The sequence below is a fragment of the Hippopotamus amphibius genome, chromosome 12, assembly GCF_030028045.1.
Source record: "Hippopotamus amphibius kiboko isolate mHipAmp2 chromosome 12, mHipAmp2.hap2, whole genome shotgun sequence".
Lineage (NCBI taxonomy): Eukaryota > Metazoa > Chordata > Mammalia > Artiodactyla > Hippopotamidae > Hippopotamus > Hippopotamus amphibius.
The window spans coordinates 58,149,542-58,166,152 of NC_080197.1; the positions used below are offsets into that span (position 1 = coordinate 58,149,542).

General features: G+C 36.5%; 1 protein-coding gene across 7 annotated transcripts in view; it reads left to right on the forward strand.

The window, feature by feature from the left end:
• ITPR2 (inositol 1,4,5-trisphosphate receptor type 2) overlaps positions 1-16,611 on the forward strand; it is a 489,465-nt gene that overhangs the window by 230,446 nt on the left and 242,408 nt on the right. For all 7 annotated transcript variants that reach the window (XR_009048516.1, XR_009048517.1, XM_057703556.1 and 4 more), the window contains 2 exons: positions 8,077-8,205; positions 9,434-9,554. Coding sequence is in view for 5 of the 7 variants with exons in the window: in XM_057703556.1 (XP_057559539.1) it covers positions 8,077-8,205; positions 9,434-9,554 (250 nt within the window). In the remaining 2 variants the exon portion in view is untranslated. The remainder of the gene's footprint in view (positions 1-8,076; positions 8,206-9,433; positions 9,555-16,611) is intronic.

Genomic DNA, 16,611 nt, shown 5'->3' on the forward strand with positions numbered 1-16,611 from the left:
CAACCTCAGATCTTAGACTTGCTCCCTTCTTGGACTAAGGTCACTTTCCTGCTGATCTCATCCACTCTGTTAGCTTTAATCCCAGGCTGGTTGAAACTAGGGTCCTGTCCCTGAGAGTTTCACATATCTCACTGCCCACATGACATCTCCAGTTGGCTGTTGAATCTCAAACTCTTCGTTCACTTTCATGGCCCACTAAAAATTAATTCCTTCTCAAGTCTTTTGCTTCTCAGAAAATGGCAATTCCATTATTCAATCAAGGCATTCAGGCAAAAAAATCTTGGTGTCATCTGTAAATCTTATTTTTTTGCCCTCTAAATTTAATCCTTTAGCAAATTCTGCAAGCTCTAACCTTAAAATATTCAAAATCTGACTACCCCTGAATACTTGGATCACTGCCACCTTGCAACAAGGTACCATTAACTCTCATCTGGAAATTGCAGTAGCCTCATAACCTGTTTTCCCTGCTTCTACTCTCGCCCCCTCCCTTCATCTATTCTCTCTACAGCAGCCATAAAGATGAAAGAAGAGGAAGAACATTGGCTCAGGTCAGTCCTCTGCTCGGATTCCTCACAGTGTAGAACCACTACATGATTGGGCTCCCTTGTCCAACAGCCACCCGCATCCCCACCCTCGCTTCCCTGTGTCCTCTTGTTCTCCCCCTACCTAGCTCTCTGCTGCATCTGGTGGCCTGTTGCTGCTCCTCATATATGGCAAACACACTCTCATCTCAGATCTTTGCGTCTGTCTGGGATGCAATCACCCCCCAGGTACCCTCCATCCTTGTGACTTCTTTCAGGTCCTTGCTTAAAGTCTTCAGAGAGGCCTTGGTTGACTACCTGCTGTAAAGTAACAACCTCTTCCTCCCATCCCCCCCTCATTTGCTTCAGTTTATCCCCACCTGATATTTTTATATGTATTTGTGTTTGCTTCTGCTGAAACAAAAGAAGGACAGAGATTTTGTCTGGTTCACTGCTGCTTACCTGACCTAGAACAGTGTCTCACACATATAGATACTCAGTATTTGTTTGCTTGTTTGTTTGTTTGTTTCTTTGTGCATGCTGCACTGTGGGGCCTGCGGAATCCCAGTTTCCTGACCAGGGACTGAACCTAGGCCACGGCAGTGAAAGTGCTGAATCCCAACCACTGGACCATCAGGGAACTCTCAGTATTCGTGGAATAAATAAATAAATACCATCTGAAATTAAAAATATTTAAAAAGTGAATTTGAAAACAAATTAAGGGTAGTTTTAACATAGAATTAAGTGGGCATATTAATGGAATGGAATAAGTAGCCAGAAAAAGATTTTTACTTACGGAAGATATTAGGATATAATAAAGAAATTGTCACCTGTTAGTAGGTAAGTGATGGGTTATTTCTGGTGATTAGCAGACTTTTTTTGTAATGGTTGTGATGGTTAATATTTCAGATTTTCAGGCTGCTGTCACAACTCATAACAAGTACTAAAGGAAAAGGAGTCATAGACAATATATAAATGAATAGATATGGCTAGATTTGACCCATGGTAGTTTTGCCTATCCCTGGATTATTAAATTCATAATAATAATTAATAATAGTAAACTCCATTAAAGTTGTGATTTTTGTATATTTTGTTGTTCACTGATTGACCCCAGGTACACAGAATGTCCTTGGCATGGAATATGAGCATTAAGTAAAAATTGTTGATTTGAATGAAATCAGAATGACATTTGAAGACCCTGGCTACTTGGGGTGAAATGAATTCAGTTCATGTCTTCACATCCTATAATAGCATACATTGCAATAGATTTTAGAGATAAATTTGAAATGATAAAAATGGTTAGAAGTGTGTGTGGGTAGTTATCTGTCTTTGGATGGGAGAGTTATTTTTAAGCATAAAATCAATAGATGAAATTAGTTAAGGAAAAAACATTTTACTATTTGAAAATTTAAAACTTAAGTATGTAAAAACATCATAAAAATAAAAGACCATCAAAATACAAAAGGTTGCTCTACATTGAAAAAGGGCTAATTGCCTTCACACAAAGAACATAGATAGATAGATAGATAGATAGATAGATAGATAGATAGATAGGTAGGTAGATAGAGAAAAACACCAGCATAATCTAATGATAAAATGGGTCAAAATCAGGCAGACATACAGGTAAATCCCTGAAAAAATAGTCAACTGTTAATAATTTTAAGAAAATACAAAGGAAATAATGTCTAATTTCTAACTGTAAGGTTAAGAGTAAAAAGATAAAAGTAAAAAGATAACATTAAATGTTGGTTCACGGGAGGGTGCGGGGGGTGAAGGGGAAGCTGAGATGAAGCGAGAGAGTAGCACAGACATATATATACTACCAACTGTAAAATAGATAGCCAGTGGGAAGTTGTTGTATAACAAAGGGAGTCCAACTCGAGGATGGAAGATGCCTTAGAGGACTGGGGCGGGGAGGGTGGGGGGGACTCGGGGGGGGGGGAGTCAAGGAAGGGAGGGAATACGGGGATATGTGTATAAAAACAGTTGATTGAACTTGGTGTACCCCCCAAAAAATAATAAATAAATAAATTTAAAAAAAAATGTTGGTTCACATGCCTTGCTAAGTGTAAATTTATGCTGTCTTTTTAAAAAGCATTTTGGTAGTACATTAAAATAAGCTTTCATACCTTTTTAATGTGTCAAGTAATTTATCTTCCAAGAATCTGTCCTTAGGAAATAATAGGAAATAATTAGAAATAATATCACCGATTTACAGTCAAGAAAGTTCAACATACTTTTATAATAAAATATAGTAGGAAATAGTTTACATATTTAATAATAGAGAAATGGTTCAACAAATTTTGATATATCTATATGACTGAAGTTATAGTGTCACTGTGATTATTTTTTGAAGATTTTTAATGATATGAAAAGTGCTAATGATTGATGAGTATAAAAAGGAGAATAAAAAACTGATTATCCAGAATTATTTTAATTATGTAAAATATATAGGGCAGAGCAAAAAGATTAGAAGATGCCAAGATGTTAACCATGGTTTTGTTTGGATTTTGAAGATTATGGATAATTTTTGTTTTCCATTTTGTATTTTTCTATTTTTTACAGGGTACCTACAATTAATATTTTTCTTAACATCAATATTTATTACTTTTTTAAAAAATGAATTTAAAATTCTAAGAAAGCCAATTGCGTATAGGCACAGATGACTCACATAAAAAGGAGATATAAAAAGCGAATGTTTGGAAAAGTTTTGGCCTCATAAATAAAGGAATGCAAATTAAATATACGCTATCACCTCAGATATTTATAAGAACATTTTTACTGACTATGAGGAATAAAACAATGGTTTTGTAATCCTTGGTCTGTATGATCAAAAATATATTACTGGCAAGAGCTGCTCTATCCAGTAGGGTAGCAAGTTGCCAAACTTATATTTAAATTTTAATTAGATAAAATAAAATAAAATAAAATAAAAAATCCGTTGCAAGTGCTCAGTAAGCACATGTCTAGTGGTTACTGTCTTGGGCATCCCAGATATAGAAGATTTCCATCATTGCGGAAAGTCTTATTGGACAGGGCCACTCCAGCATATGTATGATAACTTATTTAACCCAATCTGTCATCTTGGAATAGTGACAGTCACTTCTAGAGCAGAAGAGAGAAGGGACATTGTATATACAAGGGGAGAAATCTCAGAAATAATTATATCTAGAAATTATACTTAATATTTATTTGTTTAACCAATAATTTTAAATACCTACTATGTGCTAAGCTACTGCATGTGCACTGGGGAGCAAGACAGAGCAGCTCCTGGGGTCTAGGGACTTATATTCTAATCATGGAGACAGATTTTTACTTGCTCTTCCCCCAGAAACTTCCATGGCTATTTCCTCACTTCCTTCAGTTCTTTGTTAAAATGTTACCTTATACAGAGAGGTTCTCCAAGCAATTTGGATAAAATAGTAATCCTTTTCCATACCTACTCCTCTTGCTGTATTGCCTGTACTACTTGCTTTTTATTTTTCTCAAGAGTCTATTCATTTGCTCTACTTTCACCACTTATATGTTTGTTAAATTGTTTACTGTGTCCCTCTTGGTTAGAATCAAGGCTCCAATAGAGTAGGGACTTTTTTTTTGTTTGGTTCACTGTTCTAACTCCTAGTCTAATAGTTTTAATTTAATAATTTATGTCTGTAAGAGTTAACCCATGAAATTTTACAGATACATAGTAAGACTCATCTGAAAGTAGAAAAGGACAGATATTTCAAATGGTGGATTTTTTTCTTGGAAAGGACAGTAAAGGTAGACTTGTTTTTCCAGTGTAAAACACATTACAAATTGAAAATCATTTCATTCTTATAGAATTGAATTAAAATATTTAAAAAATAATGATACATGGAGTATACTGGAGATATAGGGGGAGATTTAAACAGCGATTAATGAGTGATACACTATAAGATAAACCTCAAGTAACCTAAGAGTGAGGCAAGAAATTACTATGAAATAAATATTTGGAGGACAATTGGATTTCAGTATGGAAAAAAATTAATCAGAATGCATAAATCAGATCACTTACAGCAGGTAATTCAGACAGCTTAAAAAGTTAAGTAGGAGTCAAGATATGAGAAGGACTCCAATAAAAAACTAGAACAAAAATATACAGAATATTCTTTTCTTTTGTGGAAGGGATTTTTTTCTTCTTTATATTAAACAAATGGAAATGACCTAAATAAAAAAAAGTAGTGCCTGAATGCTAAAAACTATTTTACATACTGAAATGTAATGAAGAATATTCTAAAGAGTCAGAATGTGAAATGACAGCTGAAAAGTTTATGTAAAATATGTTTACTGATATGTAACATACAGCCAGTATCCAGATTTCATTTTAAAGTGGTTTAGAAAAACGGGTTTGAATCATCTCTACGTGACAAAATATAGGCATGAAATGATTATGTGAAAAATGTCCTGCCTTGTTAGCAATGTCAGAAATGTCAGATAAAATAACTTTTAGGTATTTTTGCCATTAAACTGGCAAACATAATTATAATTTACAGAGATAACAGTTCTAGCAGCAAACAGATGGCATGCTCCAAGAGGTGTGGGCAGGTGAAAGGAACTAGATGTGATGGGGAGCCTCCCGCACTTGGGAACAGTGCAAAGCTGTTTCCACCCCAGGCCTGAAGGAGCAAGAGTGGCACCAGTGTTACCAGAGCCCAGAAGGAACTTGGAGACATTGCAGCAGGGCTCCAGTAGAAGCTATACCCAGAGGTACAGACACTGCTGAAGCCTCAGCGAAGAGATGGAGATGGGGATGCAGGTTGAGGCAGAGGCAGAGTAGGTACCTGACTCCTTTCTCTTCCACTCTGTGATCTCCTGCTCGTGCCTTGCATCAGCTGAACCTAACCAGAGCCTGAAGCTAAAGCTAGTTAATGGTAATGAAGAAATAGCCTGTGTATGTACAGATAGGTTGTTGATATCATTGTAAATTTATTATTTTACAGGATGAACCCAGCAAGTAATATTAAACTGTCTATATACCCTCATCTGGTGATTCCTCTTTTGGTGAAATAAACCCCTAAAATCTGAAAGTAAAAATAATAATTTTGTACAATTCTGTATAATAGCAATGGGGGGAGAGGGTATCACATAAAAGACTCACAAGAAGGGAATAACTAAGAAAATAAGAAAATGATTTGTATTTTTTAACTACGTATACCTCAACTCATTCCAAAAATGGATTAAAGCCTGATTGTGCATTAGAGTAATGGAATAAATATAGCCTTTTGAAATAAGTGTTTAGATAATGGAGATACATGAGAATGTTTGATATGAAATAATGGTGTGAGAATAATATCTGCAAGTAGAGACTTTAAAATATACATATATTACACATAAAGTTAATTTAATGTGATGTCATTAAATTATTTGAGCCATATCTAATCTTTAGTGGAAGGAGACAGGAAAAATAAATAAAAGACAAAATAAATATTGTTACTAATTAGGTTCTCTTTTTCCTGAAAAGTTTTTAAGGACTTTAATAAGAAAAGTGGCTTCCTTATCTCTTGCCTGTCCATAATATTGCAGTGTAAGATGCAAGCTCTAGAGGTGAAAAAATTGTCATTCGTCTGAGGCATAAAAAGTATCTTGAATGATTATTTGAATTTCTTGTCCAAATGAATTGAGGAATAGGTTCCACACAGTTGTATAAACCCAGAATTTCCGTGACCAGGATTTCAAGGAAAGCCTTCATCTAGAAGTATTACAGATTACTTTTATTAGTCCACTGGCTGAAGCAAATCTGTGGGATTCTTTAGCAAATGTCCAGTTGCAGGTAATGCAGTGTGATGCTGTAGTAGCTCCCATTCAGTTGTGGGACTGTCACTGGATGAGGAAGAAGCTTCTTCAGGCTGCTTATGGTAGAATTGTTCAACCACCTATTCAACTTTAATATATTTTTATCTTACGCATCAGAAAAATTCACCATAAAAGCCAGTGCTGGAACGATACTAAATGAAATAAAACCTACTTAATATCCATCATGGGAAAATCAATTTTATATTAGTTCTGGGACCACATTAAATTTTCACCAGAGGTTTGGTGTTCCACAGATAGAGTCTAACTCTGAGTTAACCTAAGATAAAATGAGTCCTTTCTTATTCTCTCTTATTCTTTCATTTAAAAAATTAATTAATTGGTTCATTCATTTTACAAACATTTATTGAACATTTTGTATTTACCAGGTGTTATATGTTATATTCATATAATATATGTTATATAACTATATGTTATAACTAAAAGATGACATAACTTGACATAATTTATTTCTTTTAATTGCATCATTCCCTACAATAACTGTGAGCTTAGACACACTAAAAACCTTTTAGTTCTGATAATGCCCCTGTCAGGTAGGTGTCATTTAATAGATGGGGAAAAAGTGAGTTGTCCCTGACGGGAAGCGACTTAGAACCAAAACAAACCCTGTGCTCTTTCTTCTCTCTGCGTTCAGCAAACACTGTTATTTTTCAAACCAAAACATTGGGACACATGGTTTGAGGAGGGAGATTTTGGTGATTTTATTGGTGTGCAAGGTTTTAAAGCAATATCAAATTCAATTACGTTTCCTTACTCTTTTGATCAATTACCTTATTGAAAAGAATAAAAAATTACATAAAAATTCAAATTGTCTAAGAACATCTGGAACATCTGGCCACCATACTGACCCACCGTAATCTTGTGAATATTTAAACATTCTTCTTATTCTGCCCAATTCTTGAGTCTTTTCTAACACCCTGTGTTTTCCCCAGCTCACTTCTTCTATCTCCATGTTTTGTTTTTTTGTCACCACCCAGCTTTTTTTCATTTGGTTTTAATCTAGTTTATCTTAGCTTTTGCAATTTGTCAACCCTGACATGGTTGGAAATTTACAGTTCATTTAGCAGAATCACCAATTTTGGCCTCTTTGAATCCCACATAAAGGTCAGAGCCCATGTTCTTTGCTCTAGTGTCCTCTCTTCTTGCTTAGCCAACTCTGAGAAGAAGGCATGAACACACAGTTTCATGCTTCCCAGGTAATCTGTGGATGAACAAGACAAAATTGTTGGCAAGGGTTTGACCTCTTCTTAGCTTTCTGTTTTCCTTTCCAAATATTTTCTGTGTTTGCATCCTCCAATCTGGGCCAGGTATTTGAAGTGAAAATGTATAGAGATGTGGGCCACCATTAATCACTTTCACTTTCTTGTACTTACAATGGCTGTTTCCCTTTTGATTTCCTCACATCAGGTGGAAAAGAATTTTCTAGCAAAGCCAGGCTTGAGAATGGGAGGAGAAGGCTGTGTGCAGGAGAAAGGAGAGGCAGATCAGGACAGGGGTCTGGGGTCTGTGAAAGAATTCTGGCCCAAGCATGAAGGCGAAGCTACTCCTGAATGATAAACTTCGAATGGATTTTAGGCAGAAATGTTTTTATTCAAAGCAACTTTCAAAAGCAGAAGAAGTGTTATAAACAACCATTTCAGGACAATTTTTAGAGGGTTCCAGTATTGAGTTATAATTCAAAGATGTGGCAGAACACATTGCGTTGTTTTGTTTTTCTCTCCAGGTTTGCAACACAACCACAGACAGGAAACACGCAGACACCTTCTTGGAGAAGTGTGTCACTGAGTCAATAATGAATATTGTGAGCGGCTTCTTTAATTCTCCCTTTTCAGACAACAGTACCAGCCTCCAGGTAATGTAAACAAACAAGTACACAACATTCTGTCACACAGAATTTCTGTACCTTATTTGAATGGAGAAAACGTCAACGTGGCCAGGAAGTCCTTTCCTGCACTTCTGATGATCCCTCCTCTTTCGTGTTATTTGCTATTACGCCCCTTTCTGAGTTTCCCAAACTTTATTTTCAGTAAAGAGGCTCCATCTTCAAACTGAATTATCTTTGCTCTCCCTCTAAGCAAAATAGCAACTTCCGTATCTGTAGATTGACTGTTTGCCAAGTGTTGAAATAACTGATGTGATTCTTTAAATAGGTAGACATTTTGACTCAATAATTCCACTTTAGTCAATCCTGAAAGAATCAGCAGGGATTTTTATATAAGGTTTTCATCAAAGTATTTATAATTCTTAAAAATTGACATCGACATTAAATGTCCACAAACAGAGGAATAGCCAAATAAATTATGATATATCTGTAGATGGCTTATTACCTAGCAATTGAAAATCATGTTTTAAAAGAAAAATTGATGACCAAGAAACTGATCATGAAGCAATATAAAGTGAAACAGACCACAAAATTGCATCACAGTATCATCCAGGTTTGTATGTGTAAAGAATATATGTGCATGTATACATAGAAAAACTCAGGAAGTAATTATCTTTAAAATGTTGGTACGAATTATCTCTACATGTTAGGGTTATTGGTGAGTTCCATTTGTATGGTTGCCAAATATTCTACAGTGATTGTGTATTGCTCTTATAAAAATATTACTTCAATTATACTTTCTTTAGGGAAAAGTTTTGAACTATTAGAATCACGTAAAATGGTTTTTGTAGGTCAAAATTGTTGTCTCCTTTACTTACCCATCATATGAAAGCAAAATATACAATCAATGAAACAAACAAATAAACCCAAAACACCTGCTCTATTTATACTTGGAAATAAACCAGGGAGTATAAAAAATGTACTTAAATTCATGTCATTAGTGTCAAGAAAGGCCATATTTTCCTGATTAAGAATATAGTGAAAATAATTAACTTCCTGTAGTGTCTGGTGTGGTGCGTGTCCTGAGATGGGCACATAATAAATGTTTGTTGAATGAGATGTTCGTTAAATAGCACTGAGACTTAGAAAACAAGGTTGTACTTTATTTTGATAGGTCTTTTTTTGATAATGCATAGATACTACACCAGGAGCGTTAATGGTTTAGTGACCTGTTTGCCTCTTTGCTTTCTGTTCTCAGACACATCAGCCAGTTTTTATTCAGCTGCTTCAGTCTGCCTTCAGAATTTACAATTGCACCTGGCCAAATCCAGCACAGAAAGCCTCGGTGGAGTCCTGTATCAGAACTTTGGCTGAAGTGGGTAAGTCAGAGTGTCAGATTTTACTTATTTTTACATTTTGTAAAATAAATCAGGCTTTTGGCTAATAGGCAGTGCAATCAGCTTTCCAGTTTTCAACTTGAAAAGAAAGCAGGTGTGATTTCTATAAAGCTGATGAGCAGTGGTCAGCAAATGAATCTGAATGATGCATCCTTTTGGGGAGGGGAATATAATTGCTGTATTTCTTCTTTTTAAATATTTTAAAATATATTAATTTATTTTTAAATTATTGTATTTCTAAACTTAAATTTAGTATTGCATATAGTGCCTTAATATAGCTCAGTAAGATGAGTTACCTCAGATTTCATTATGGAATTGTCTTGTCTGTTAAGTGGCCTGATTTATTAATATCTTCATGTGGCAGGAGAACCTTTTGAGGGGTTTTCAGCTTTCTAATTTTCTGTGAAATTCATCAGTATTTATTGAGGCTCTATTACACATAGAAGGCTTCAGAAATTGCAAATAAAATGGGATGCAAGGCGATAACAGCTAAGGGAAGGTTAGTACATTCTAGAAAGAATTTCTTATAGAGTCCTCTTTTTTTTTTTTTTTTTAATAAAGTTAATTAGGGCTGTCCTAGATGGCAGAAAGGAGGGGGGTGGGGGAAGAAATGTAGAGTGGGCTGGACTTTAAAAAACAAACAGAGGAGCTGGATCATCCTCTTGACTAGTGGTGGTTCTGCAGGCACTGGGAGGAGGGGCAGCTCCTAGTGTGTTTCCTCATCATGGATGTCATCAGTGATGACATTTGTCAGCACGCACCATTTGCAGCACTAAGCAATTTACATGTGTTATCTCATTTAACCCTAAGATAGGCTCATTGTTTATTTACATTTTATAGTTGAGGAAACAGAATTATCTAGATTAACTAACTTGACCAGGGTTATAGTATGTGCTCAGTAAATATTTGATAAATGAATAAATGGTTTAATTAATGACCACTTAAAATACTTTTACTCTTTTCTTCCCATCTGCAATTTGGTCTAAGTAATTTAATATTAACAAAATTTAATGATGGCCCAGTTTTAATTTGCACACATTCAAAAGCAGTTCTAACCCAAGAGGATCAATTGAAAATTATTAGAACTAAGAGATTAATAGAGTTCATCTGGGTGATTAATTATAAATAAATATTAAACTTGATAGATCTTCTGTATGTCCAAAAAGGAGAATACATGTGAAAAAGATATGTCACAACAACAATAAAAATATTAATTGCTTAAGAAAAAACTTAACAAGAAACACAAGAGAATAAAATTCTATTGCTATTTTGACGGATGTAAAAGACTTTAATAGCTGGAGAGTTATACTCTTTCTGGATTAAAAAATTCAACTTGTAAGGATGCCAGTTCCCCTCGAGCTTATGATCTTAATGCTTTACATCTGGGACCCCTCCTTCACACATACGCTCCCGTCCTCATGGCCCCCTTGGGCTTAGGCACCCCGTGTAGAGCCACACCCCACAAAGACGCATCCTCTGACAGCCTGGCCCCTGCCCCCTCCTGCTGTCCCCACTGGTTCCCACAGTCCGTGTCAGCCTGCTGCTCTGACGGACGTCCTCGTTTCTCGGGTGGCCTCTGACTCTGCGCTGTATCCCCTCTGACGCCGTGCCAGGCTGACACCCTCCTCACCCGACTCAAGTCTGATTCTCCACTCTTGGCGGCCTCCTGTGCAGACGCCTTCCACTCCTGTCTGAGCCGAAATTCTCTGGACCCCCTTGGCCCCTAATGCTCCTTGTCCAGCGCTGGCACTTGACTGTGCTCTGCTCCTCCTGCAGGTTTTAGGATGGAATAGGTCAGGAAGGAAGGGAAGAGATAAAGGAAGAGCCCACCGTATGTATTGTCAAAAAGAAAGCAGGACAAAGAGGGAACCTAAATTTGATTTTAAGAAGATGCACATAGCAAAATGTCCAGTAGGATATAAATAAAGTATTAACACTGGTTATCTCTGGGTGGTGGAATTATAGGTCAGTCTGGTTCTGTTGTTCGTGCTTTCATGCAGCTTCTGAGCTGTTAATAATATACTTTTCGAAGTACTAGAAGCATTTTCATTTGGATCCAATCAGCTGGGAAATATGCTAAGCATCAAAAGATAAAATCTAAAGGAAAAGCAAAAGAAATATGATGACGTTATTTCTTTACATAGGAATACACTGTCTTTGCTGCCAAGTAGATTTCCATAGTTTACATTTTAAGGCAGTCTCCCCTCTTCCTCCTCTTCTTCCTGCCTCCTCTCTCCCCCCTCCTCCTCTTTTTTCTCCTCTTCCTTTTTTCCTCCTCCTCCTCTTCCCTCAGTATTTAGCAAATGCAGTGGGGGAAAACACCAGTAGGCCCTACACAGGGCACAGAGGGCATGCTGTTCAAACCACTTACAAATTGAGAGGCGAAGAGTTTTAAGCCACAGTGAGATTGCATGCTGTGCTTTCCATCCAAGTTGCTACTTTAGTGGTGTTCCCTGTGTATTCAGACCAGTTCTTGTGGAGCAGGATGGCAGAGCTTTGGAAGTTTAAAACAGTCACTGAAACTGTATCAATCTAAAGCTATCTTTTATTTCTAAGTTATAAGATTTCATTTTCTACCATTTCCTTTATTCTTTATGATTTAACAGGAAATTTTAGTCTCTTTTTGTATGCTATAAAGACATAGGTGATAGGAAGTCTAAAAATAATTATATCTAAGTCTATAATCAAGGTAGGTTTGGAAGAATGCTGTTTTGGTATAAAACCTCGGTTTTATCTTTGCGTGAAAGCATTTTTTAATTGAAATATAGTTGATTTACAGTGTTTCAGGTGTACAACAAAGTGATTCAGTTGTACACACACACACATATATATATTCTTTTTCAGATTCTTTTCCATTATAGGTTATTACAAGATATTGAATAGAGTTCCCTGTGCTGTACAGTAGGTCCTTGTTGGTTATCTATTTTATATATAGTAATGTGTATACGTTCATCCCAAATTCCTAATTTATCCCTCCCCTACTCTTTTTCCCTTTGTCAATCCTAAATTTGTTTTTTATGTCTGTGAGTCTCTTTCTGTTTTGTAAACAAGTTCATTTATAGCATTTTTTTAGATTCCGCCTACAAGTGATATCGTATATATTTATCTTTCCCTTTCTGACTTAACTTCACTTAGTACGATAATCTCTAGGTCCTTCCATGTTGCTGCGCGTGGCAAGCATGTTTTCTTATGCATCCTTGTTTGTCTTTTGCACCTGAACAGGAAAAGCCACGGAGATTCTATCCCCTCTATCCCTCTGCATTCGTACTTCCCCCTCTGTCCCCTCCATAACAGCCTAGCTTGACTCCTCTTTGCTTCCTTTTTGGACCATTGTAGGCATTCAGTGTTCTTTCCTTCTGTCTTTCCTCCCTCAAATAAATCTGCTGCCAGAATAATCTTCTGGAAGTGAAATTCTGTTCATTTAAAAGCATCAGCAGCCTTCAGCACCATCCTTTGTCTAACATACTAAGGATGGATTCCACTTCGCAACATGCGTGGCCTCCACAGCACAGCCCTGCCTCCTCTTTTGACCTTGTTGCTCACTGCTTCTCACCCCGCCCAGCAAACTGAACTATTATGCCCCAGGCATTGCTAATACAATAACTTTCTTCCTCTTTCTTTCACCAGTTTTCACCATTGCCACCTCTCAGCATCTTTTCCATCACTCATTTTTTTTTGTTGTTGTTTTTTGTTCACATTCCTCCAGAAAAGCCATTTCTGACTCCCAGGTCCAGATCTGCACTCACCTCCATCTGACCGTTTATACTTTTCTTATGGTCTTTACCTTATCCTAGCTTAATCATCATAGGTATGAATCTTATCTCCCCTACTAGGTTTTGACGGACAATGACTAAGAAGTGTCTGTCAAAAAGACATTAATAAAAGCTATTGTCTAGGATAAAGAAGGTGAAAGCAAATTGTGCTTTGTGATAGGTGGGTGGACCACAGTTTTTTTGTTTGCTGCTGGATGGTCTTCATGGAAAAACACATAACCAAGATGAAAGGCATTCAGAAGTGAGCATCCATGGTAGTAAAGGGATGTAAATCCATCTTACTTGCATAGTGATTGAAAACATTTGACATATTTAGACAAAGAAAGGAAATCTGAGGGGGAACATAATTATCTTCCAACGTTTGCAGGTGTGAATGGACTTCTTTTACCGGTTCCCAGGAATAGGATTATAATTAACATATGGTAGCTGCAAGAGGCAGATTTTTGTCCCAATGTAAAGAATAAATATTTTACAGTTGGTACTCTTTTAAAACCTTCTGAATCAAGTATGATTTTACCCTTTTGTTCACTTCCATTAAATACAATAGCAAGTTCTATTCATTCCACTTCCCAAATACATCTTTTTTTTGTTCTCTTATGGGACACTCTTGTCCAAATGCTCCACGATCTGATATGGATTACAGAAGTCTCCTTACTGAACTCCCCAGCTCCACCCCTGTCTCGCTGCAATCCATTTCCTACACGATACTTAGAGTGATCTTAAAATGTAAATCAAATCATATCATTCACCTATATAATTCTCCATTGCACTGAAAATTCTTATTCCTTATCATAACTTAGAAAGCCCTTCATCATCTGAGCTTCATCCACTACTACTTTCCCCCATTTCCTTACCCCCACTTCTGCTTCACCCACACTGGCCTTCATTCTGTTTCTCATCTACGAGCTTTTTTCTCATCTTAGGGCATTTGCACGTGCTGGTCTCTCTGTTTGGCTCCTTATCTCCCAGATGGTCACACGTTCAAAAGTTAAGTGCTCAGTGAAGTGTTCCAGCTCCTCCTATCCCAGCTTACTGTTTTATTTTCCTCTTCGCATTTATCACTATTTGAAAGCACCTTGTTTGTTTGTTTGTTGTCAGCTTCTCCGATTAGAATATAAACTATGAAAGCAGGGACTTGGTTTTATTCACTGATCACTACTGCCTAAAATTGTCTGGTTCTGATGAAGCAGGTTTTTGAATATTGTAGACTGACAATAATCAATGAGCTAGATATTTTGCAGACAGTGAAATTTAGGCCTAGAAAATTTAAGAAACTTGCCTGATTAACAAGCAGTTGAGCCAGATTTGAAATCCAAGTTTCTGTTAGTATGAAGTTGATGTTCTACCAGGTTTCCCTGGAATTCATATCTTAGGAAGCAAGCAGTTTGGCTCGCTGGGTAGAGAGCTGTCTGAAGTTTTAAAATTCAGGGGCAGAGGGACTTCCCTGGTGGTGCAGTGGTTAAGAATCTGCCTGCCAGTGCAGGGGACACAGGTTTAATCCCTGCTCCAGGAAGATCCCACATGCCGCAGAGCAACTAAGCCTGAAAGCCACAAGTACTGAAAGCTGTGCTCTAGAGCCCTCAATGAGAAGCCTGCACACCGTAACAACAAAAAGTAGCCCCTGCTCACTGCAATTGGAGAAAGCCCGCGCACAGCAACAAAGACCCGATGCAGCCAAAAATAAATAAATGAATAAATTAGAAAATAAAGTAAAAAAAAACAAAGTTCAGGTGCAAAGTCATTTTTGTGTTTCAGCAAGTCTTTAAGCATACAAAGGGGCACTTTTATAATTCAAATGTGTAAGAGTTTATAGTATTGAAACAAAGAATATACATATTTAAGAGAAATATTACAAAGTCGAGAATACTTAGTTTTTATAAAGCAAATTTTTAGTGCATTTACAAATTGGTAAACACATTCCTATAAATGCAAATAGCTCTTATATGATCTATTATGGTTACATTTATATAATATTTTGCAACTTGTAGAGTGCTCTCAAGCACATTGGCTCAACTCATCTATTATAAAAATATTTAATTCTCTTCCATATTTGTACATTTGACACAAAAGATAATAAAAACAGCAAAAGCAGTTCCTAAGTCAGCACTTACCTTATTGAGAGCAGAGAGTATTTACTAGTGTTAGACAGTGTGGTAAAGCCTATGATGTGGACATAATCCTTACCCCATTTTACAGGTGGGAACATGAGGTGAGCAAGGTTAGGCAGCTTGCAAGGTCACACAAGCAGATGTGAACCCGTTCTAGAGTGACATGCTACCAGGCATTTGTGATGGTCTACCATCACCAATCAGTTTAAATAAACATTGTTTTATACCTTTAAGGTACAAAATATTGATCAAGATGTTAATGCCCTTGGTCAATTACTGTCCCTCAGTTTATTCATTTGTGTAAAATACAATAGCACATGTTAGAAGTACTTTGAGAAAAAGCGTCCAAGGATTACTCCCATGTTATTCCACTTAAAAAGGAATTTTGTTCCATGTGTTTCATAATCTTCGAATGATTTGGGGGGATTAATGTTGGGTACTTTGTTGGAAACAATCATTTTTTTCCAAATGGAAATTCTATAAAGTATCTTTTACAAATGGTTTGAATAATGAACATCAATCTTCAAGCCAATTGTTTTCCCCCACAAATTTGAACGTGTATAAAATATTAACCCTTGGAGAAGAGAAATTCAGTCTCTGCTAAAACCAGCGTCTGTTTTCATCTACCTAGTTGCTATGGCTGGTTGTATAAAGGGTTTGACATAATACATCCCTGTAATTATGGTTTTAAAGTAATAACGGAAATTTTAAAACATTTATTTATTTATTTATTTATGGCTGTGCTTCACAGCATGTGAGATCTTAGTTCCCTGACCAGGGATTGAACTTGCACCCCCTGCAGTGGAAGCTCAGAGTCTTAACCACTGAACCACCAGGGAAGTCCCTCCATTATTACTTAAAAAAAAATGAAATCTGATTGAGTTAAGAGATAGAACAAAATCTTATAAACTTTTGCACTTATTTATTAATTCAGCTATTTATAATGAGCCCTAATCCTCTGCAAGACATTATTCTGGTTTTTAGGGAAATGCAGTCAGTCAAACCATATTTCCTGCCCTCAATGAATTTCTAGTACATTGGGGGTAAATGTAACATGTACGGAAATCTAGTACATTGGGGGTAAATGTAACGTGTTACGAAATGTACCAAAGTACCTTATCTGTTACAAAGCTCTAGAGCCTGACACTGTACCTAGAG